This window comes from Myxocyprinus asiaticus, chromosome 4 (genome assembly GCF_019703515.2).
Source record: "Myxocyprinus asiaticus isolate MX2 ecotype Aquarium Trade chromosome 4, UBuf_Myxa_2, whole genome shotgun sequence".
In the NCBI taxonomy this organism is placed as follows: Eukaryota; Metazoa; Chordata; class Actinopteri; order Cypriniformes; family Catostomidae; genus Myxocyprinus; species Myxocyprinus asiaticus.
In genome coordinates this window covers 48,754,560-48,779,605 of record NC_059347.1, presented here as the reverse complement: position 1 = coordinate 48,779,605, position 25,046 = coordinate 48,754,560, and the positions used below count along the sequence as shown (strand labels likewise).

The 25,046-nt window shown below is 36.5% G+C and overlaps 1 protein-coding gene across 6 annotated transcripts in view; it reads left to right on the top strand.

Moving 5' to 3' along the window:
- Positions 1-25,046, top strand: part of LOC127439628 (coronin-1C-A) — an 80,464-nt gene that overhangs the window by 23,493 nt on the left and 31,925 nt on the right. For 3 of the 6 annotated variants that reach the window (XM_051695841.1, XM_051695845.1, XM_051695844.1), the window contains exons 2-3: positions 14,451-14,650; positions 16,425-16,463. In XM_051695841.1, the coding sequence (XP_051551801.1) occupies positions 14,451-14,650; positions 16,425-16,463 (239 nt within the window). Of the gene's footprint in view, positions 1-3,671; positions 3,943-4,036; positions 4,140-14,450; positions 14,651-16,424; positions 16,464-25,046 lie in introns of all 6 variants that reach the window. The other 3 variants (XM_051695843.1, XM_051695842.1, XM_051695846.1) reach the window with 2 other exon arrangements.

Genomic DNA, 25,046 nt, shown 5'->3' with positions numbered 1-25,046 from the left:
TTTTATTTGGAATAATAAATCTCAGAGACTAAAAAAAAAAGGGTACTTTGTAAATAACACTTTCAAAATAAATTGGCTTAAGATTTCTACTTGCTCCTCATTCCAATTGGAACCATATCCCATATAGCATCTTTTAAAATTCTTGAAAATGTTGTGTTAATCTCAAATTACCTTGGAAGATTTGCTACACCCATTACACTCCTCACACCTCTTTGCTTAATAATTCTAATATAACTATTGCAAATAAATCTTTATTTTTACTTAATTGGTATAACAGAGACATAATTCACCTATTGAACATGTTTGATAAAAATGGGGATCTACTAACATATGAGCAACATATGTTTACTCACAATTTCTCTGTACATTTTAAGGAATTTAATTTGGTCATTAAGGCAATTCCTTTAGCCCTTGTTCAAATTAAAGTCATCTTTGCTCTAATCCACCAATAGTTATTACTCCGAAATTAATACTAGACGGCATTGAATTTACTGGTAAAAAATTTAACAACAAACATTCAAACCATTTTTCAAAAACAAAATTATCTCACAGAGGAATTTTTTATTTTTTTGGAATTCTTTATTTGACAATATTAATATGAAGAGTGCTTGGTTAAACCCTTTTAAGTATTGTATTAAAAATAAAGGAAGTGCATTTTAAAATTCTACATGCCATCTACCCAGTCAAATCTTTGATTGCAGGATACACTGACATTGACTTGCGTACATTCTGTAAGAACGATAACGAATCTTTGACGCATTTGTTTTTGAATGCAAGCTTGTTAATGTTTTTTGGACTGAACTGGTAAATGTTAATTGCTGCTTTACTTTAAAAGACATAATTGTATTTTATGAAAATAAAGATGACAAATGTCTAAAATTTATTGTTAACCTTTTTTATTCTGTTGGCTAAATTTTACATTCATAAGCAAAAATATGCACAATCATCCCCCGCTCTCCGGCTGTTTATTGTAGAATTTTAATATTTTCTGCAATCTTTAAGAATGTTAAATAACAAAAAATCCAAAGATTGTATAAGATATTATGATATTATATTCTCAAATCCCCTGTAATATTTAACGATATATTTTTATGTTTGGAATGTATAATGCTAGGCATTATATAAGCCTATTAATTGCCTTCATTCTGATTCTGCTATACTTTTTGTTCATATGTACATATTTCGTGTTAACCTATCACCTTAAAAAAAAAAAAATGAGTGCAGCACCACTCCTGAATGCATATATTGGAAACACTGAGTTTGGGTCACAGTATATAGCCCATGGGCATAGTTGGAATTAGAATGCACTTTAATAGGTTCACTTGGAGTTCAATAAACAGTCTTTTGTTGTTTGAGAACACTATTCTAGAGATCTTGACAAGATCTTTTCCAGAGCTGTTTGTCCTCTATTTGTTCCTATGGAACTGTAGGATCACTTTTGTGTCCTTATCTCCAGTGAATTAGTGTGGAAATGACTTTAAGCTCCTCTTCATTTTTAGGTGCATTGAGTGATGAATTTCACAATGATGAGGTGTTGCATAACATATGCTTTGAATTATACCCTTCTTTTTGGAATGTAAATGCTAGTTATTTTATAATATAGAGATGATGATGATTCATTGTGATTCTTTAAAACTGGCAAAAGTATGCAAGCAATGCCTCCATTTTCTTCCACAAGCATAATGTTGCTACAGCCAAGAGTGAATGATTGACAGAATCTTTGCACAGGCTTGAAAACGAGAATCATTCTACTCAGTGTTGGATGGAGTGAGCCGGGTGCATGACAGTCCATTTTTAATTTGTTCTGTAATTCGTTTATCTGACTACACAGCTCTGTTTGGATTTGTGCAAAATCCCATCCCCTAGTTGAAATTGGTTGTAAAGGGCCTTATGAAATCCCAAATTCCATTAGATTTTTTTCTCAAAATCTGTTTGTATTTTTTCTGAATTCCGTGTTTAATTAAATTTTAGCATAAACTGTCTAAACAAATAAATTAATAGAACTTAAATCAAATTAAAACAGAACAATTACTTTTTAACATAGCATTTTAGGGCTGGGTATTGTTACAGATTTGCCAATTCGATTCCGATTCACAAGCTCTCAATTCGATTCGATTTGAGATTTTGTTTCGAAATCAATTCATATGGGTATATTTCAGATCAAATGTCCCTTTTGCTTATATATGAAAGAAGTCCCACCCAGCTAATGCTATTAATTATACAGGGGACCTTCTAACTAGGTTCATTATGAAAATATACATTTTATTAATTATATATAATATATTATTATTATTATTATTATTATTATTATTATTTTTGTTAGTTTTTCATCATTTTGGTCACTTTTTTTTAAATTTTCTATTAACAAATCCATGTATTAAATAAAAAAAATTAAAAAAATGCGCACATGGAATAAGGAAATGTCTCATATCTTCTGCATGCAGAAAATTAAAAACATCAAAATTGAGTCAAATGTTTGTCCTTGCAGGCTGATCACATTGATGTGGCTTGTGGGTCACGGTTGTAGCTCCACCAACTGACAGAAGAAAGTGTCACTTTTAACAGACTTTGAAAAATCCCTATTATGTTAGCCTGAATTGCTTCAAAAAAATGTAGAAAAATGTCAAGACATTGCAGATTTAAAATTCCGAAGGGATTCTTGATATCTTAAATACTGTTGCCATGGCAATGCATTAAATGTCATCATTCCTTTTTGTGCATATTCACATGTTTTGAGGTATTTGGCAAGCTTGGTTTTTAAAGTTTATTGTTAAAAAGACATATGTCTTAATTTTTGTGAAATAAAAAGCCTTTACCTCCTTAACTCTCCTGTCCTCTCAGAATTACATACAAATATATGACCTGAAAAATGAAGTACATTATAACATAAAAAGTGCTACAAAAATTGAATGCTGTTCCCCTGGCACAGCACCACAGTGCGAGGGCCCGTTCATTGCTGCTTGCAGCTTTAATTTTTTATTGTTTTTGATCAACCATTGACTGTAGAGCACAGAAAGGGTATTATAAGACATTATTCAATGACAAATGGGATCTCGTCTTTGGACTAGTGGTCGACCGATATGGATTTTATAATGGCCGATGCGATATCCAGAGGGCAGTGTGGCCAATAGGCTGATACAATGCCGATATATCACACAATTTAATATAGTAAATAACAAACATAAAATTGCTAAAAAAAAAAATAATTATTTAGCACTTTATTTACTCAATTTCACACAAAACTAAAAAGTAATATTGTATTTTAAATGGTAGATAGCAGTTTCTTCAGATTTCTGTTTAGTCATCAAATCTTAGTAATTTATTTGCACATGAAGAAATTTTTAATAATATAAGAAAGAAGGAAATAACAGTGCACAGTAGTCCAGCAACCATGGATGGCTTGTCCACGTTAGCAATCACATTTTCTCAAAAAATATCAAATCAGACCAATTGTATATACAGTGCATAGTAAATAAGACATTTATTTATAGCACATGTGAAGAGCTTTTACCTTGGGCTGCATCTGAAGACATAGGCAGCTGACTTGCTACCTTGTTGCCTAATCAGTTAATGGCTTAACTGACAGCTGTTTTGAATGAATAGAACTCTTAAGGAAACTGGTCTCCAAACAGTTGAAAAGCACCTTATTTTCATCATACCTCCGTATACAGCCTCCAGCGGCAGCATTTTCCTGGTTTCGGACACGGCCTTGAAGTTGCACTCATGCGCTCGTGCGGATCCAGCGCGAGCAACAATTCCCAGACAGTTTAAATGGCCTGGATCTTCTGCTTGGATTGACATTGACTGACCGTCATGATTTGTGAATCAGAGGAACTTTTGATCCTGATCCTGAAGTTTTTGATTCTGGCTGATAGAATGCGCGCTTCAGAGGAAGATATTAGATGAGCACTCGACGAGAAGAAAATGCTGGATTTTTGTAAGGTTTGTGAATGACATCTTTTTAAACGAAATATCTGCATATTTGCAGATGGTGTATATAATAGAAGTTTTATTGCTATTTGCCTTTTATCATTAGAAAAGTGACAAGGAACTGTTGAGGAGAGACTGTTAGAATACGTGCTTCAGAGGAAGATTTATGAACGCTCCACAGGACACTGGATCTGCTGAAGTTGTGTGAGGTTGGTTTATTACATCTGTTTAAATGAGATATGCGCATATTTGCAGATGGTATATGTGTTAGTTTTGTTGATATTTGCCTTTTTCTCATTAGACAAGACAGTTAAAAGTTACAGAGAATTGTTGAGGAGAGAGGGAGAATGAAACAGGCGAGCACTTTAACATTTTGAGCTCAAAAGCACCTGCTGCGGCTCTGATATGTGGACCGTTTGAATTAGACTGTGTTGCACACCAGTCTATTATTGTAGTAACACGATGGCACGTAACAACAAAATGAACTGTGACTGGTCATTTACATGTCTCAGTCACTTCACATGCAAGCAGGCGATTTTCGGCACCCTCAAGAAAAGAATCAGCCAAACGGACTTTTTAAAAAAAGTCAGAATATCAGACGATTTACCGGCCTCGCCGATATATCGGTCGACCACTACTTTGGAAATGCATTACATGGAAGATCTTTTACTCTCAATACGCAGTGAAAGGATCTCGCTGTTGAATACTCCACCACTATACACAATTACTGGTAAGTGAAATCTGAACATTTATTAGCCAGTTGCCAAATATATTCACTTTAGTCGCATAGCAAGAAATTTGGTTGCAAATGGGAGTGATTTCCTCTCATTGTAGAGGGTTGTGCATAGAGTATAAGATTTATCTTTGGATTTAAGAATGGATATCAAGATCATTCAAATGAAGATTGCAATGCATCGGAAAATCGATATTTTTACCCACCCCTATGCCATTGCATTATTTTTATCAAATGAAGTGCCTGCTAATCCTCACAGCGCATTCCAAGACAACATTGGAGTTTTTTGTTTGTTTGTTTTTTTCAAGTAGGCTACAGTGCTGCACAGCAAAGCATCACAGCTTTAATGAAAGCATTGATGAACATTTATTTAGTACAACAACACTTGCATGAGATACTGCTTAAATATAATGGCTTGACAATAATGGCTGCCTGATGGCCTGGGGCCAGTGTGAAATACAAATTCAGGCCAGTTGCTAGAAATGTCACTTGCCCGGTCAGGCCAGTGCTGCACTTATAATGTTACTGCAAGCAGACAACAAGCGAAAGAGTACAAAAATTACACAGAGCGAACACAGCCTTTTAACGGAGCACTATGAGATGAGCGAGCGCAATTATATTGAGCATGCCCAATAAACTGGATGGTCTGAGCACAGAAGAGCTTATGTGATTATGTGATCGCTTTTAGAGATGAAGCGCTGGATGAAATGTAATAAGCTTTGTTAAACCCCGGTTATACACGTGGCTGGAATTTATGAGCTGCTCAGTATCCAAAATGTAAGTATTAACAACTAGGCTATGTAGTGTTTTAAAACGTAAACATTAATTCAACATGATAATTGCATTTGATATAAAAAGAAGAAAAATACTGGCTATTATTATTATAATGAGAACTGTTTAGCTGAAGGGTGAAGATGACATTTTAAACAGTCTACTTCATGTCATCCTCATAAAACACCTGTTACATGTCTCATTTCTGGACTGTAAAAGTACTTTTCTTTGTGTTTTGTCTAGTGTTGTCACGGTACCAAAATGTCAGTAGTCAGTACCGATACCAGTGAAATTACATGGTTCTCGATACCAATTTCGGTACCACAGCATAAATATGCTAATATGACAATGTGCTATTGAGCACATCTGTTTAGCCTATTTAAAAAGTTACTTTTCAATGTAAATAATAAATTAAAAGTAATCCATGTTTCCTTCGTGTTTCTCAATCAAGGATGCACTGCTTAAGTGATTTTAAGTAGTGCCCTACTGAAATCTGTTTTATTCTTTACCAAATCATGTTTTCCTTTTTGTTATTATTATTTTCCAGAACTCCCTGTTTTAGTTTAATTTAATTTCATCATCAAAATGGTGTCTAATCAGTTCATTTTTAAATCTTTTAACAAGTGAAAATAGAACTTTTTAACATGTCATTGCATTTTTTTGCCAAACTTTTATTCAACCGCAGTCTTGCTTGTGATTATATTGCTTCATTATTATTATTATTATTATCATTATAGTGAATATTACATTTTACTATACATTTGTAATATATTTCTGTCACAGTTTCTTCAATTTCAGGGCTCTAGCTTATATTTTGAAACGTGCTTTTATTATGATGTATTTTTTGCATGAATCTTCACTTTCCGGATAAACAGTTTGCAACACGTTTGTCACGTCTGAAATCTCATCTTTTCCACTGGCCTTTGAGTCTGACAAATGAAATGTAGGACACAGTTTTGGAGTGTTTGTATTTTGTGTTTTAGATTACTGGTGTTTGTGTATGTGGTCATTTTGAAATGTTATGCTTTAAACTGTATTATTGTGAAGTACTTTGGTCAACTCTGTTGTTTTAAATGCTTAATAAATAAAGTTGAGTTGAGATTAAAGTGCAAATTATATAAATATAGTTTACATGTGCTGCATGGTTCACAGTAGATTAGTGCTCTGCTCTGTCATCTTATACAACGTGTCATGAATGATTCTCAATATGTTTGTGTGGTCTGATTCAAACATTCATTCAAAGTACGCAGCTCTTCCACACTAAGATTGCAGCCTTTAGCGGTTTAATAATTCACACTAGGACATGATTTTAATTTGATTAATTGTCCATTTCAGTGTAAGGAGTAACAGAGCACGTGTTAAAAATGAGCATTTTAAAGCAGTCGTGTGTCAGTCAGACTGCACGCTGGTACCAGATTGAGTCGGTGCTCGGTATTACAGGTACTGCAGAAACACTGGTATCGTTACATCTTTTTTATTTTAGTATCAACTTGGTACCAAAGTACCGGTACTTTTGACAACACTAGTTTTGTCTATCAGTCAGTTTAGCCACATTCTTAAGTCATACATTAGGCCTAATATAAACCAACTGTTTATAACATGTCACAACCAATTTAGTAGCAAGGTCTCCTCTCCCAGGGATTTGTGTTATTACATTCAGCCAACAATTAAATCTTTAACTAAGTGACAATTTTTGATGCTGCTCGTGAAAACTCTTCACATGGCACAAACGCTGACAGTTGATCATCTGCTCCACTGAACTCTTCGTGAAAAAATTTGTGTTGCAAAATGGCAGGACAGCTGAGGTTATATCATGTATTTATGAATTAATATCTTTAAAGCATTTATATGGGGTTACATAAGACATAAAGCTGTAATTTACAGCTACATCCTGCAAATTATAATTGTTTTACAATTTTGGGGGAAATTGTCTTAAAACCGTAAAATTTAAAAACTATTTAGCTTGGGACACATTTTTTTAAAGCCATGATTGTAGAAACAAGGTATTTTTCATTTTTTTGTTGTGTTGTACAGATCTGAACCACGGCCTGTCTGGGCCAGAAGCAAAAATCCTTAGCGTTGAGCCCTGTCTATCAACCTGCTAAGCTAGCACACCCTACACAAATTAGAATTATGGTTTTCAAACTGGATTTGCAGTTTCTTGTCTTGTAGCTTGCATGCATCTTCAGTTCACTAGTTGCTTGTCTCAGCCAAACCGTAATCAAGAAGAGAAGCAGTATAACTGCCATGAAATTGTGTATTCTAAGGGTGTTTTTGTGTACACCCTTATTTGCACAAAGAAAAGTTTGAACCCAAAGTCGCTGGAGAACTTATGTTGTGAAGAGCGGTCACTCAATCCTTAGTCCAAACAATCCTTTCGGTTCCTCTTGAGTTTGTTCCTGAGACATTGCTGTCCTTTCTCAGTTTGATACATTACCTTCAGGCAGTCAGCCCATCACCTCAGCAGCTTATGGGAAATGAGGCAGTGAAAGGGGTGAGAATGAGGAAATCACAGCAGTTCAGTTTGTTGGAGTGTGTGATATTTAGAGCCCTACAGCTTAAGGAAGCCGTTACAGTAGAGCCCTGTTCAAGAGCCTTCTGTGGTGCTGAAGGAAGTGTGGTGGGTTGCATCCTGATTCTGACCTTGTGTGTACCTCATAAGGTACCCACGCGGTACTCTGACTGCCTTAGGAAAATGTTTAAATGTGTAATAAGTCACAAACTTTTGATGTATTTGTAAAAGGTGTTGAGGGGCTGAGTGTGTATGACTAAATGCATTAATGGTTTGTGTGTTCAGTTTAAAAGTTTCAGACTGTTTTGGTATGGGTTTCATTTGATCCCTCTTTAGTCCCTCCCTATGTTTCAAAATAATCATAAAATTGAAGTTTTAAAGGTGTCATATTAGGGCTTTGACGAATATGAAATTCGGCTGATGATTAATTGTCAATGAAATAATTGTGAATATGACGATTAATTAGTTTCTTTTAGGGCTATCACAATTATGATGATTTATTATCATACAAATTGTCACATTTCTGAAAGAGAGGGTTCACCCAAAAAATTTAAATTTCTTTTTTCATTTACTCACCCTCATGCCATCCCAGATGTGTATGGCTTTCTTTCTTCTGCTTAAAGATTTTTAGAAGAATATTTCAGCTCCGCAGGTCCATACAATGGAAGTGAATCAAAATTCTGAAGCTCCAAAGACCACAAAGGCAGCATAAATGTAATCCATAAGACTCCAGTGGTTAAATCTATATCAGAAGTGATATTATAAGTGTGTGAGGAACAGATCAATATTTAAGTCCTTTTTTTTACTGTAAATTCTCCTACTAGTAGGTGGCGATATGCAGGAAGAATGCACTGTAAAAAAAAAAAAAAAAAAAAAGAGTAATTATAACGGTAAAGATAATAAAATTGCTACAGTAAAAAAAACTTCAGTTGGTTAATGGGTAGTTACCTTAAAATATACGATAACATTTAAATATATTTAAAAAGACAATACATGTAGTTTTACAGTAATGTTGTAAAAAAATAAAAAAATTTATATGTAAAAACTATGATTTTCCCATATAATTAACAGTAAAAATGTATATTATGTTTAACAAGAGAGTACATGTACTTTTTACGGTAAATTGTTAAAATTACGGTTAAAAAAAACAATAAACGGGCGTTCCCAGAATTCCCTGCGTGATCCACCACTTTTCTTTATATTTTATGGGAATAGTCATGTTTCTTCTTATTTTTAATATTAGTTATATACTTTGCGGTGTTCTGTGTTATGTTTGATGTAGTTTAATTAATGTTTATTGCATTATTTTAATTTCACACGTTATCCTGACGGGATTTTTTTTTACAGTGTGCGAATCACCAAAAACAAAAGAAGAATGTGAAAATTTGTGGAGATTGATTGTAAAAAAAGGACTTTGATCTGTTTCTCACCCACACTTATATCACTTCTGAAGATATGGATTTAACCACTGGAGTCGTATGGATTACTTGTATGCTTCCTTTATGTGCTTTTGGACCTTAACATTTTGGTACTTGCATGCATTGTATGGACCTTCAGAGTTTAAATATTCTTCTAAAAACTTTTTATGTTTAGCCGAAGACAGAAAGTGATACACATCTGGGATTGCTTGAGGGTGGGTAAATGATGAGAGAATATTCATTATTGGATGAACTATCCCTTTAAGGTGTATTTGTGGCACCTAAAAATGTCATACATTCATTCAACTTGGAATCACATGATAAAATAGAAATATTTGATTTCCTTAAAGCTTTTAAAAATATATTGCGCTAGGGTAGAATGATTAAATATATAACAAGAAAATTCTGAATACTTAAAATGTCTCTTTTTGGTCAGTTTTAGTCTTGGCCATTTTACTGTTGTTTTTGGTGCCCAGCCAACCTAAATAGCTATGAATAGGGCTGGGCGATATGACATATATATATATATATATATATACACACACACACACACACACACACACATATATATATATATATATCGTGTTGACGATTTAAAGTGTCAGTCAATAGAGATTTTGCTAAATCTTGTATATCGTGATATGTAAATATCCATGTGCGCTGCATAGACTTATCTATCACTGGGTAGGGCTTCACGTGAGACTGAGAGAATTTAAGAAACATGAACAGGGTTTAAAAAGTTTTGCCGGTCGGCCAAGCAAATTCAATTACATTCATCTTGCATTCTGCTTTTCATAAGCGCTTAATATGCTTCTCATCTGATGAGTGCATCTGTGTTTCATGTGAGCATCTCTGGAGCACGCAAGTGCGGGCGAGTCCAGCATGCTTCCTGATATTTACAGGAGAGCGCAGAGTGGGATCACGTGCGCTACTTAATCATTTTTGACCCTGGAAAAACCCTGAGAATGGGATGACTCTTAAACAAGTCAAGAAAATGAAGAGGAGCTTGTTTAAAAAAAACAAACAAAAAATCAATTAAAATAGTTTGAATGATCTGATCACAAAATTTCCACCTGTATTTAGCTTTGTCCACTTGTGATTGTATCACCCGAGATGGATAGTAGTACCAGGTCTGAACAGGGCCTCAGTGGTGCTTGGTAGATGAATGTTTGAAGTTTAGATAAACAGAAAAAAGCTGTAGAGAGACAGTTGCAATAGTATGTGATTGGTGTAAAAAAAATTATGCTACTCTGTATGCTTTATCACAGGACAAAGTTCACATTTCTCTTAGTCAAACTGCCACACCCACCAACAGGAACTGCTTCCTGACCTCAATCCATCCCCCCACCCGTCCTGCTGTTCCACTGGCCTCAGGGGACCCCTGTCCTCTCTGGTTCTCAACTCACTGCTATTAGATCTACACTAGTAGTTGACCGATATATCGCAGAGGCCGATAAATCAGACAATATTCAGAATTTTTTTTTAATTCCATGACAGTCCAACCAGGCTTTTTTTTACAAAGTTGGTGTGAAATTGAGGAAATGTAGTATTAAATAAGTTTATTAATTTTTTAGGTTAATGTTATTTACTATATTAAATTGTTTGATATATCGGCATTGTATCGTCCTATCGGCCACCTTGCTCTCTGGATATCGGCATTGGAAAAATCCATATCGGTCGATCACTAATGTACACTAATGTATACTGTGTACTGTATGCAATAAAGTATATATTTCCCTACTAATCAATGTACATTTCTTTAAGATGCTGCAAGAAACATAGTGTCTCAACTTTTGCCAAACATTTCTGCACCACTCCAGTGTGTTCTGAAGCTGATAGTATTTCACGGGAGCAATTCTTCCCCTAAAGAAATGAATAGTACTTTGAAAAAGTTTACAATGATGTACAGTGATGTTTTTATTCTACATGGGATGAGGGCTGCCATGTTGAGATCAACTGACCAGCCAGATGCAATTCACTGTCTTGATAAACCCTTTTTTTGTGGTTATGATATACATTTTGGTGGCATGAAATGAATTTGAGTAATCATGGGTGACATATATTGTATGCCTGCAATAAGGTGGCAGTGTAAATTCCATGACCATCAGTCAACAAAACAAACAAAAGATGATTTTGTGCACCTTTTAAAGTAGGTAAGGTCTAAATGTAGGTGATCTGTGTGTAAATGTTATCACAATCCATGGAGTGCTGAGAAGCTTTTTTGGTTAATCCCCTGCTTTCCTTGTGGCAGCACTTGTCTTTTAGCTCTATAGTGTGCATTGTTTTTTTTCTCCCTTGTCTTTTTCATTGACAGTTTGAGCTGATCCAGCCCCAGTGTTTCTACTATTTTAGTTGGGCCTTAATTGTTTTAATTGGGAAATGGCACTAAGACAAAATGTTCTCGCAATTCAGGTTTGTTTTAGAACCGAAACAAGACAAGATGAAACAGAGCCTAGAGACCAAAGTGATGTGTTGACGCTTACAGTAAATGGCATTTGCTTTGTGAATTAGAGTGAGTAATTTGCCCCAAGTGAGGATTTATTCTGTTGTTCCACGTTTTTGATTGTGAACCCATCTGGTGCAAATGCTGTCAAATTGAGCTTGTTCCACTTTGAACTAACTTGTTTTTCTGCAGAGCCCTTTGAGATGGGTTTTATCATTGTTCCGTGTGCCAAAGGCTTTAAAATCATGCAACATGAATGTATGACAGTTTTTTCATTGAACTGTAGCATATTTAAGTGAAACTGTTATGTTAAGGTAGTTATTGACTTGAAAACGCTGCAGCAATTTTCATTCTTTTAGGATTAGATTTAAACTAGCTGTCACTTGATTAAGGCACTCTTTACATTATGAAAGGGTGCTCTTTATGCGGTCAAATGTGTGATAACATAGAATTATGTTACAGATTACAGCACTTTCATGGGGTTTGGAAATGAATATTTGCATTGAATGCAATATGCTGAGGTGGCATACTTTGACAGACCAGACTGATCTTACAGTGTAATCAGAAACAGTAGGTTGACTTTTTCCCATTTTGGAATGCCCAGTTCCCAGTGCACTAATAAGTCCTCATGGTGGCATAGTGGCTCGCCTCAATCTGGGTGGCGGAGGACGAATCTCAGTTGCCTCCGCGCTTGAGACCGTCAATCCGCGCATCTTGTCGCGTGGCTCATTGAGTGCATTACTGCGGGGACCTAGCACGTGTGGAGGCTTCACGCTATTCTCCGCGGCATCCACGCAAAACTTGCCACATGCCCCACCGAGAGCGAGAACCACATTATGAGTAACTACGAGGAGGTTAACCCAATGTGACACTACCCACCCTAGCAAACGGGCAAATTGGTTGCTTAGGAAGCCTGACTGGAGTCACTTGGCAAGCCCTGGATTCGAACTTGCTACTCCCAGGTGTGGTAGTCAGCGTCTTTACTTGCTGAGCTACGCAGGGCCCCTCTACTTACTGAAATTTGAAATACTACCCCAGTGGCCAAAGTATGTTAGTGTTGTTTGGGCGTTTGAGCACGTGAGCTCCATTTTGTCCACAGAGGGGCGCCAAAAGCAAGTTTTAAAAGCAAGCTGTTGAGCTGTACAGGATGTAATGCAGTGAAGAGGAATGCTTATTTTATAAACTGTACTACCCAAACCTAAACCTAATAATGAGTAAAAATGTAATATTAAAAGGAAAAACACAACCTCTGAATCGTGCTCGTCACTGATTATGCTTATGCAATTACTTCCTGATTTCAACGCGGGATTCGAAACTGGGTCCCCTCGCTCGCTCAAGGGAAGGTAAATACACTGGAGCCAATGCTTAAATGTCTAATAGGTGATGGCACTTGTCAGTGAGGCAGCCTGATGTGGCTAATCCTAGGGTAATGGGAAACATGTCGACTTTCTGTGTGATCATGTTGGATGGGCTGCTTTGTTTTTTATATATATATATATAATTTATGTATTTATTTATCTGTGGTTGTTTTAATTTTACTGAAAATTCTACAGAGTTTAAGTCTAAAATGACCTGAACTAAACAAAACACAGATTACGTTTTCTCAAGTGCTTTAAAAATGTTATTTTCTCAAATTTTCTTCACTTTTAATCCCTAGTTGTGTTCTTTACTATGGGAATGTTTTTTAAGCAGAGACACACACACACAAAAAGAGTAGATATCTTTACCTAACATGTATGATTTTGAATTATCAGTCAGTCATTTTTTTTTTTTTTTTTTTTTTTTTTTTTTAATTTAGTAAATTAAAGAATTGTCAGTTAGGGGCCTGGGTAGCTCAGCAAGTATTGGCACTGACTACCACCCCTGGAGTCGTGAGTTCAAATCCAGGGTGTGTTAAGTGACTCCAGCCAGGTCTCCTAAGCAACCAAATTTGCCCGGTTGCTAGGGAGGGTAGAGTCACAAGGGGTAACCTCCTCGTGGTCTTGATTAGTGGTTCTCGCTCTCAATGGGGCACGTGATAAGTTGTGCATGGATAGCGGTGAGTAGAATGAGTCTCCACATGCAGAGTCTCCGCGGTGTCATGCACAACGAACCACGTGATAAGATGCGCGGATTGATGGTCTCAGAAGCGGAGGCAACTGAAACTTGTCCTCTGCCAGCCAGATTGAGGTGAGTAACCACGCCACCACGAGGACCTACAAAGTAGTGGGAATTGGGCATTCCGAATTGGGAGAAAAGGGGATAAAAATTATATATATATATATATATATATATATATATATATATATATATATATATAAGAATTGTCAGTTAATGCAAACTCTAGCAATATGGTCATGTGAATCCTATTGGAAAAATGTGAATCTGCGTCGGCTACACCAACCGATCAGACTTAATGTTTTTTTTTTTTTTTTTTTTTTTTTATATGGTATTTGCAAAAAAGTTTCTGATGGACATTCCTGTCTATAACCATGTCACAGTTAGTGTGCATGTATGGCATATCAACCAGTTCAAATGTTGTTTCCAGTACATGGCTGACTCACTAGAGTGACTGATAACCTGAGCATGTTCATATCTGTTCAAGTAGAACCCTGAAGTGTTTATCATGTGATTGCTTCGGTCTTATCCTGTTCTTCTCTGCAGATATGTTCAGACGGGTTGTGCGACAGAGTAAGTTCCGGCATGTGTTCGGCCAGGCAGTGAAGAACGACCAGTGCTACGATGACATCAGGGTTTCTCGGGTCACGTGGGACAGCGCCTTCTGTGCGGTCAACCCCAAATTTGTTGCCATAATCGTGGAAGCCAGTGGAGGCGGCGCATTCATGGTTTTGCCTCTTAATAAGGTTAGAGATCTATAAAGCTGCACTGCTTTTGCACCAAACCTCTAGGAAAAATTTTTTTTTTATTTTTTATTTTTTTTTAATAATAGTTATGACTACAGTTAATGGTTTCACACACAGTGCAATCTCTTTGGTCTTAATTCATTTCTGCTCCATGTAGCTGTATTTTAAACAGCATTCTGGGTGGCTGTCGCTATGTGCAGCTTTCAGTGAGGACAAAAAAAATTACTTGACACTCAAAACTTTCGTTATGTGTACTGTTTGCTGAAGTGAGTATTTGGAAAAACTGGTGATTTGAAAGCATCCAGTTATGTTCTTTAAATATAAATACTTCATGACCAAATCTTTATAGTGTACACAAAAGGTAAAATTTATTTTTGGTCTGTCTTAATAAAATGTGTGGGTGTAGAGTTTCTCTCAGCCAAGTCTTCATTTTACCCTCCTCGCATGACACAGTCACATTTTTGTCTTTGTCCGTGTTTGAATATATACACACACACACTTGCACATAATTACAACCTCACGCTGTCTACAAATAGTGGCTTTGCAGTGATTTAGATGTGATTCATCAGGCTTCTGCATTGATATATTTGTGTCAGAGCTGTTAAGAGTGGAAGCTGCTTCACAGGATGTCTTTGAGATGTTTGTGAGCATGTTCTTTCCACATTGTGCTGAAATTTACCAACTCTACCCCACTGTAACAACCCCATAGATATTAAATAAAATCACTAGCCACTATGGCTGGTTATTTCCAACTACCTTACAAGATGATACACATTGTAATAGCCTACTTATGTCCAGGGGCGTAGATTACGGGGGGGACTTAACACACCAATAATCAAGACTTGCAAGTACAACCACCCCCTAAAAAATATGTATACCACAAACAATGGAAGGATATGTAGAATACATTTTTATTCATTTGGTAAAATTATTGTTTTTTTGAATCGACTGCGAGTCTGTCATTATCAAAAAACAAACAAACTGAAGTTCCACCTGAAGTTGGTAATGCCCAACTAGTGCTGTTTTACTGGGGAAACACAGTGACGACAAGATAAATAGAGGCGCTGCCAAGCAGACCATTTTGCATTGCGGGGCTGAGAGGGACTGTAAAAAAAAAATTAAACAAAACCTGTACTCAAAAGGAGGTAGGATAGTATTGTAGTCAAGCTATTGACAGTCCAGCTATACTTTAATTAGCTAGCTACTTCATTGCAGTTTAGTTCCACATCTATCAATGTAACAACCTTTGTCACTTTAAATACCTATATGGCTCTAATTATAATGAACAAGGTTGTAACGTCCTTTGCATCATGTTACACCGTGTCGTGCTTTAGTTGACGGGCACCCCGATTCTATTTTAGATACCGACTGTACTGCTGATTTATTTGAATGTTCTGAGGTGACGTGAAGCTTTCAATAAGAACATCAAGTTAATGGGGTAGACCGCAGGGTAGACCAGTCAGAAGTTAGAGAGGAGGAACAGTTGACCAGGTAAAGATGCCATTCAAGAAATAAAACACTGAGGCAAACAAACACTATTGAAAAGACCAGTGATCAAGTCATTTTTTATTTTTAGTACCTTTCACATTCAAATTTCAAAAGCAACTTTACAGAACGTTTTGCCTTAATGTCTTAAAATGTTTAAGCCCCCATGTACATACTGTATGCCAATCTAATTTAGCTATATAGTATGTGTAATGCTATAAGTCGTGTTCAATGGAGATGTTGAAAGTGTTCATAGAAATGATTAGTTGTTTTTTTTTGCGAGAGACAGGGTGAGGACAGCACCCAGGCAGGCATTTCAGATGAGAAGGTAAGAATTTAAATTTTGTGATAGGGAAGAATGTTTGATATGATACACAATATACAAATAGTGAAAAGTATGCTATGAATAAGAATTTATATTTATCTAATTTGATCTGTTATTATGCACTGTGTAATGTGTTGTAAAGTAACAATATTTTGATCATAAATGCTTGGGGACACTTAATACAGTATAAGGTTGGGCTGATGGCTGACAGGCCTATAGATGATAATGATGCAGTGCTGTCATTTTTACAGCATAAGAATAAATTGCACTTACATTATTTCCCAATGTTTTGGGAATGATAGTTAACTCAAATAGTTAGTTCACACTTCAGCCCCTCCTATGTCCAACTATATCTACGCAGTTGTAAAAAAAAAAAAAAGGCATGAGAGAGAGAGCGAAAAGCATAATTCTTGCGTTATTCACTTCACTTTTTCCTGTAAGGCACCTCGTAGAAGTGACTGACCGCACTGAAAAATGGCGGTTTCAGAGTTTGCGCTTATTTTGACAGCATGCTTTTTCCTTAATTGTTCTGTTGGAAGGGAAATGAGAAAATAATCGTATGAGAAAATTAATCGCAATATGTAAATATGTGATGGTATCGGCACAGCCTTACTAGCCACACACACACCACTGTACCCACACAGAAAATGGTTAGTACATCGAAGCCATATTGCACTTTTTTTTTCTCTGCTAACTTAATTCTCTACCCGCTTTGTTGTGTAGATACGGACATTACGTTGTTTGCTGGTCAGCCAGAGGTTGACTAGGTCTAAGGCATATTAGCTTAGTGATGCAAGTGTAGAAATGCTGGTTTTTGAGGATTTCTGTCTGGCTAGACTGCTGTGCCTCCTTATTGTAAATGCCTTTCAGCTATATTTTGCAGGCCTTGGTATTTGTAGTAGGAATACAACTCATGCTTTACATCAAAAACATTAATGTGACCGATGACATTTTCTACACCTCTAACTCTTTGACTTTACTGGCTAGCTCAAGGGTATTTGTTACCCAATGATGTAAGGCGATCTTATTTCTTAATGGTTTTCTGAGCTCAGATTTAATGACAAAAAGTCAGATTGGCAGAGCTGATACTGCAGAGGTCTGTGATTCTATATGTGTGATGAATATCTCAGGTCAGCGGGGATTTGTTACCTCGGAGCTTAATGCTCTTCCCTCTTTAACCTTCTGTCATTAACGCTGTCCGCTTGTGTTACAAAGGCACAGATTTATTTCATCTGGATGAAGAGTGTCACTAGTCTAAGTGTCTTGTGGATTTAGTGAGTCTGTATGTTTGTGCATGTTGAAGTGTGTGGTTCATTCTCAGATTATGTGCTCACTGAATTTCTTTTTTTTGAGTGGGGATTTTGTAAAAAATAAAATAAAATAACCTAGGAAACAATTTCCATGTAAGAACTGCTGGTAAATTTAGCAGACCATATTTTCAAGTAAAGGCTACACACAATTTTTGGAGGATTTAATAAGAAATTCTCAAGTGAAGTTTACTTTGCAATACTCTGTTTCAAGTAAATTGTACTGACTCTGTTTGAACATTTTACTCATGCAATGTGGCACTGAATTAAGCCATGCTTTTAAAGGTGTATTAGCATTTCGATGCTTTTTTTAACATACTTAGTCTTGTATCACATGACACACAGAAGCCTTCCACAATGAAATTTAATGCATGCTATGTAGTCTATTAGACAACATCACCTTGCTTTAATGGTGATAGAAACAAGATCCAGAGTTGTGCTCGTAGAACTGAACACGTGGTGCACAAAACACGATGATGGTAACAATCAACAGATTTTTATTTTATTTTATCATGAACAGGTAATTTTAAGTATATAATTCATTTGAGACTTCTCAAAACAAGAAGTTACCTAAGTTAAACAAAATCAACAATAAAACCGTGTAAATCAACATGCAAACAGAGAAACCATGCAAGCTCATTAATTATCCAAGCCCGGTGCTTGCTGGGAGCTACTTACTTACCTGTGAAATTTCTCAAATTAGCAAATAAGTATACAAGGTTTACTTATTTTTAGGTTTAGGATTGATACATGAAGATGCATTGTAAAGATATCAAGCAATCATAAATAATATTTACTTATAAGATAGACCATTACATTTTATGCGTTTGAATTGAGTACAAATGTAGAATTTACTTTATATTTCAAGTTCACACTTGAAGTTATTCAGTGCAGAAAGTACTTAATCTTTTCTTCTATTTTTACTTTACCACCAAAAAAAAAAAAAAAAAAAATATTTTTTTTCTCTCTGTGTAGTTGAAATAAATTCTAGCCTTGTATTTCCCTCATCTCAGGTCTTTTTGGGCTGTTTTGCAATTCTATGGTGCACATTTACATCATTGTTGTCACTTAGCAGGTGTTACACTTCAAGCCTTCAATTTCCCTTTCTGTGGAAGCGTGTCTAAAATTTACTTTTTGATACACCTGAAAATGGTTGATAAATGGAGAGAACTTGGGTCTTCATGAGTATTTTTCAATAGCCATGGGACTGTACTTTGCATTATTTCTTTGAAAGAAATAAGTGGTTGTCCATTTCACAGAGGAATTACTGGTTTCTTCAGAGTTTTGTTTCGGTGGCATAAATTCGGCACAGATGTACCCTTAATGAGTGTACGTCATTTTGAATTTTTTATTTGTTTTTTTTAAAAAATACTTTTGTACTACTATTATATTTCTCTTTTTAAAACCTTACCATTTAGAAATGAAAAGTGGACAATGAACCATCCTTCAGTGTAAGTTACGATTTTAGCAGGTAGCCATCTGTAGAAATATCTGATGGTGTCATTTGGCCCATCTCTACAGTGGTAATACTGGCGAGATCAGCAACACAACCCAAAGCAGTGGTGCTGACAAGTGGAACTGCGGCCTGTAATTAGAGAGCGCTCAGACACGACTGTGACATCCAAACCTCTTCGGGCTCTCGGTTAGTATCCCAAGGCCTGTCATCAGCGTCACACTCAAACGCTCCGCTGCCTTGCCAGAATTGCTCAGGCTACTGAGGCCAGATAAAACACAGTATGTCTTACATTGGTCTTATCTCATGTATTGTGGTGTTTACATTATTAGTTTCATTTTTAGTTCCTGCAGACTGCTGTTTAGAAGCTTTTATTTAAAGCTTGGGTTTCAGGTCGGCTTTAAATGTGACGAATTAAGCCGGAATAAATCCCAAAAGTAATTTAACTCTTATATTCAGACTCACAAATCAAGTGTGAGGATAAATTATTAAGCTGTGAATATAAATCATGTTTGTCCTCAGATTGTCACAGTTGTGTGTTTTTTTTTTTTCCGACCAGATTGCTAGATCCATCTGTCTGTTCTTCTGACGTTTGTCTTGAATGAGCTGGGATTAAAAATATATTGCTGCCAAATTTCAAGCTTTTCCCTGAATGAATCAGTCTTGCTGTAGTTGATGTCGAATTTTGTATACTACAGTCAGGGTCTGGAGTGTCTGTGGACTGTTATTAAATCTAAAGGTAAATTAATGTTAATATATGGCCTATGGTTTGTTAATGTTAATAAACGCTACAGTGTTAACGATAAAATCAAGCATTTATATATTAAGGAAAATATTGACAACCCCTGGCCTACAGGTTTATGCAGTTGTGTTTCAATTTTTTCTGGAATGTCAGCAAAGTATTTTTCAGACAAGTTCAGACGTGGGAACTCCTCAATCTCACTAGATTCTCTAAAACCCTCAGACCCAAGTGTCTGTCTGTTGTTAACCAAAGGGAAAGGTTGGCAGTTTGGGACTGTTTGTAGCTCTTGAAGTTTGAGGGGCCAGTGTTGTAGCAAGGTGTTTCCTTAAAGGCCAGTGTTTCCTTAAAGGAATAGTTCCCCCCAAAATAAAAATTCTGTCATTTCTCACCCTCATGTCGTTCCGGCCCTATATTAATTTCTTCTGTGAAGCCGAAAACGTTTAAGCTTCTGTTTCAGTATCGCAAGGTGGATGGCGATGCATACTGCCAAGCTCCAAAAATAACTGAAAAGCACCATACAAGTACGCAATGCATCCAAAGATGCTTTTTTTGTATTTAACTGGCAGAGTGGAAGATTTTCAGTGAATAACAGCTGAAAAGGATAGTTCACGCTAAAATTAAACTTCTGTCGTCATGTTGTTCCAAACCCATATGATTTTCTTTCTTCTGTGGAACTTAAAAGGATATTTTAGACAGTATGTTAGTCTCAGACACTATTCACTTTCATTGCGTCTTTCTTCCATACAATGAAAGTGAATGGTGACTGAGACTATCATACTGTCTAACATCTCTTTTTGCGTTCTATGGAAGAAAGTAATACGGGTTTGGAACAACAAGGTGGTGAGTAAATGACAGAATTTTCCTTTTTGGGTGAACTATCCCTTTAAATTTTGTAGGGATGCACTGATATGGAAATTGTCCGACACGATAATTCAGTGTATTTGGATACCGATAACCGATATATTTGCTAATAAATCTATATATGATTGTAAATCTACATTTTGTGTGTTTGATTATAAAAATAAAAGGCTCACCTTATAAAGACACATCCGGAGCACTTCTAATTAAATCAATCATGTAAAGTGGATTATTGTTTTTATTTTAAAACAACTTTAATTGCAGAAAACAAGGAACATGCATGAACCAAATGTAGCGTACTTTGAACCAGTTACAGTTGTGCTCAAAAGTTTGCATACCCTGGCAGAAATTGTGAAATTTTGGCATTGATTTTGAAAATGACTAATCATGCAAAAAAATTGTCTTTTATTTAAGGATAGTGATCATATGAAGCCATTTATTATCACATAGTTATTTGGCTCCTTTTTAAATCATAATGATAACAGAAATCACCCAAATGGCCCGGATCAAAAGTTTACATACCCTTGAATGTTTGGCCTTGTTACAGACCCACAAGGTGACACACACAGGTTTAAATGGCAATTAAAGGTTAATTTCCCACACCTGTGGCTTTTTAAATTGCAATTAGTGTCTGTGTATAAATAGTCAATGAGTTTGTCAGCTCTCACGTGGATGCACAGAGCAGGCTAGATACTGAGCCATGGGGAGCAGAAAAGAACTGTCAAAAGACCTGCGTAACAAGGTAATGGATCTTTATAAAGATGGAAAAGGATATAAAAATATATCCAAAGCCTTGAAAATGCCAGTCAGTACTATTCAGTCACTTATTAAGAAGTGGAAAATTCGGTGATCTCTTGATACCAAGCCAAGGTCAGGTAGACCAAGAAAGATTTCAGCCACAACTGTCAGAAGAATTGTTCAGGATACAAAGAAAAACCCACAGGTAACCTCAGGAGAAATACAGGCTGCTCTGGAAAAAGACGGTGTGGTTGTTTCAAGGAGCACAATACTTGTTGACCCCTCTCCAAACATAGCGCTTATGGTTGTGACCATAAAGCTCTATTTTGGTCTCGTCACTCCAAATTACAGTGTGCCAGAGGCTGAGGCGTGTCAAGGTGTTGTCGGGCATATTGTAACCAGGCTTTTTTGTGGCATTGGCGCAGTAAAGGCTTCTTTCTGGCAACTCGACCATGCAGCTCATTTTTGTTCAAGTATCGTCATATTGTGCTCCTTGAAACAACCACACCGTCTTTTTCCAGAGCTGCCTGTATTTCTCCTGAGGTTTACTCTACACACTGTAAACACAACAATATGCTTTAACATACAAAAAGAAAAAAGAAACTAAATGCATGTGACATAAATACTGTATAATGGAGTGTTTAGTCAGATCCAGTATGATCCTCTAAAGCAAAGCCTGAAGGCACCAATCAAAACCCACATGGAGAGTAACATGTGTCTGGAAAAAGCCATAATTTATCAGCTTTAATATATCGGCCAAAATTTCTTACCAGATCGATAGCCAATAACTTTAAAATTCACATTTAATGGCCGATACTGATATGGCCGCCGATATATTGTGCATCCCTAAAATTTTGGTCTGTTCCTGACGCAAAGCTTCAGAAGACTTTAAGTACAGTTCACCTGTCCTATGGATTACTTCATGGTCTTTTTTTTTTTTTTTTTTTTTACCTTTTTAAATTTAAAATGGTGTTCCAACAACATACAGGTGAGGGAATGATAATTTCATTTTTGTGTGAACTATTCCTTTAATGTGCTGAAGCGGAGTGATATACACTGCTGCGATTGGTCAATTGTGTCATAAGGCATCACAAGACTTCAGTTTCTTTAACTTCCTGACTTCTGAGGCTTCTTTAACTGAAGCTAACTGCCATAAAGAGCCCATGACGTGCTGTAGTATGTCCTTCCAATCTGGGGGGGGGGAGTTTCAGCATGGCTGTGGCTGGATTCTCTGAGTGGGAGGCAGAGCAACATGACTCAGTTTCTTATTGTCTTTCCCCCTCGAGACAGTCCGTCAGGTGTCTGACTAATCACGTGTTTTTACCCCCTTCACCCAGATGTGTTCTTTATCAAAGAAAGCAAGCAGTGGGGATCGGGTGGCTGTAGACTTCAGTAGACCTTGCATTCCTGCTTTCCATTCACACTGACCACCAGAGTGACTAATTTTCCTTCCTCCTGCCTGACCACCTCATCATATTTGGGTTATAGCACAAATATGACCCATACCACAGGAAACTGCCAGTTTACACTTTGCCACCAACCTCTATTTGTAACTATTTTCCTTTAGAGCTCATGCCCTTAAAGGGATAGTTCACCCAAAAAATAAAAATTCTCTCATGATTTACTTACCCTCATGCCATCCCAGATGTTTAAATGCACTCTTTTACAGGCATTCAGATATTCTGACTGCATCAAAGTAGTATTAATGTATATCTAATAATGACACCGTAAACACTGTCAATAATTTTAGTTTTACTTTGCATTAGATTTACTTTTTTAATGTTTTTATATTATTTTTATATAAATATATGATTTGTTAAATGTTTAATTGCTACTGTTACTGAAAACTTAAAGCACTACTCAGTTACACTTTTATCACCTTTTTTTTTTGTTGTTTTTTTTGTTTTTAAATAACAGTATTTAATTTTTCCCACTTGTGGATTTAGGACTCTTTGAGACATATTTTTGATAGACTGCAGCAAAGAACATTTTGTCCGAACCTTTATTAAATTACATGTTACTTTGTTTAATAGCCTAATGCTCTGGTTTTGTAAATCACTGAAAAAAATTTTTCTTAAATCTTTTCTAAGCAAAAAAACAATTTCAGTTCATCCAGAATCATGCAGCTCTACAGTGAAATCACAGGGTGCGCAGGACTCAAGCTAATCAAACAACAAGCAAAAAGTACCTTAAAAGTAGTCCATACAACTTTTGTGCCATATTATATGTCATCTGAAACTATATGATAGCTTTGTGTTTAGAACAGTCATTATTTACTGAAAATCTTCCCCTCCACCATAGCTCTCATTTCTCATATCACACATATTCAAAGTTGCCGCATCATGTTCGGTTACAAGAATAACCAGTTTCACCCAAGAACCAATGCCGTTTGATGTCAAGTTATCATTAAAAATGAACATTGAACAATGAACAAATTTTCAGTGAATAACGACATTAATTTCAATTTTTCCTTGCACAATGCTCTTGAATGGCTTTAGAAGACTTGAAATATTGTGCATAAGTCAATTGCGCTTTTTCCCCCATACTTTTTGGAACTGTACTGGTCCCTGTATGCTTTCAGTGTATGTGTAAGATAGGTGTGAACATTCTTAAACATTTCTCCTTTCAAGTTCCATGTCAGAAAGAGTTTGAAACCCATTGAGGGTGAGTAAATGATGACTCTAAGACCCAGTTTACACCTGGTATTAAAATATGTTTCGGGTGATCCGATCACATGTGGTCAGCGTTAAATACAGGTGTAAACGGTGCAAAATGCTTCATGATTGGATCACAAAAAACAAATGGAGGTAGTCAAAAATGCACTTGACCACATCGCATTTGAGGTGTAAACGCTTATCTGTCCTGAATATGTCCCAGACAGCAGTGAACAAGTGGTCATCGGAGACGCATTTATGCGACCAGGTGTAAACAGCGTTGTGTCTCGCCTGAACGCGTGATCAGATCGCTTGAGACGCATCTAAATACCAAGTGTAAACAAGTCTAATACTACATTACAACATGCTGGGCTTTTGTCTGGTCTAAGTTCGATGGATTTCCTGCATCTGAACTGGGCCCTGTGCAAGCCCTTTTGGTTCCTGCTGTCACTTCACTGAAAAGAGGAATAGCAGGAGAATGAGAGCACCAAGAATGAGGAAAAAGAGGAAGATGTAATCACAGATGGAAACAGGAAAAAAGAGGGTACAGAAAGGAAGTGAGACTTCTGTGTCTTTACCATAAAGTCCAACCCAAATATCCTGTGCTGCCCCATGGACATATATTACATGTGTATGTGTGGCCATGGATGTGGCATTGTTACTCTCAATCTGTATTCCAGTGGCCCCCTACTGTTCCTGGTGCACTGACTGTGCTCTGGCGCCGACTGCAGATTTGACCATATATGGTCATCCTCAGCTCCCCGCCTGTCAGCCTTCCAGACCCATTTCCTCTTTCTTCTCCATTGGCTAAAGCACAGTGCTCACGCCCAATAG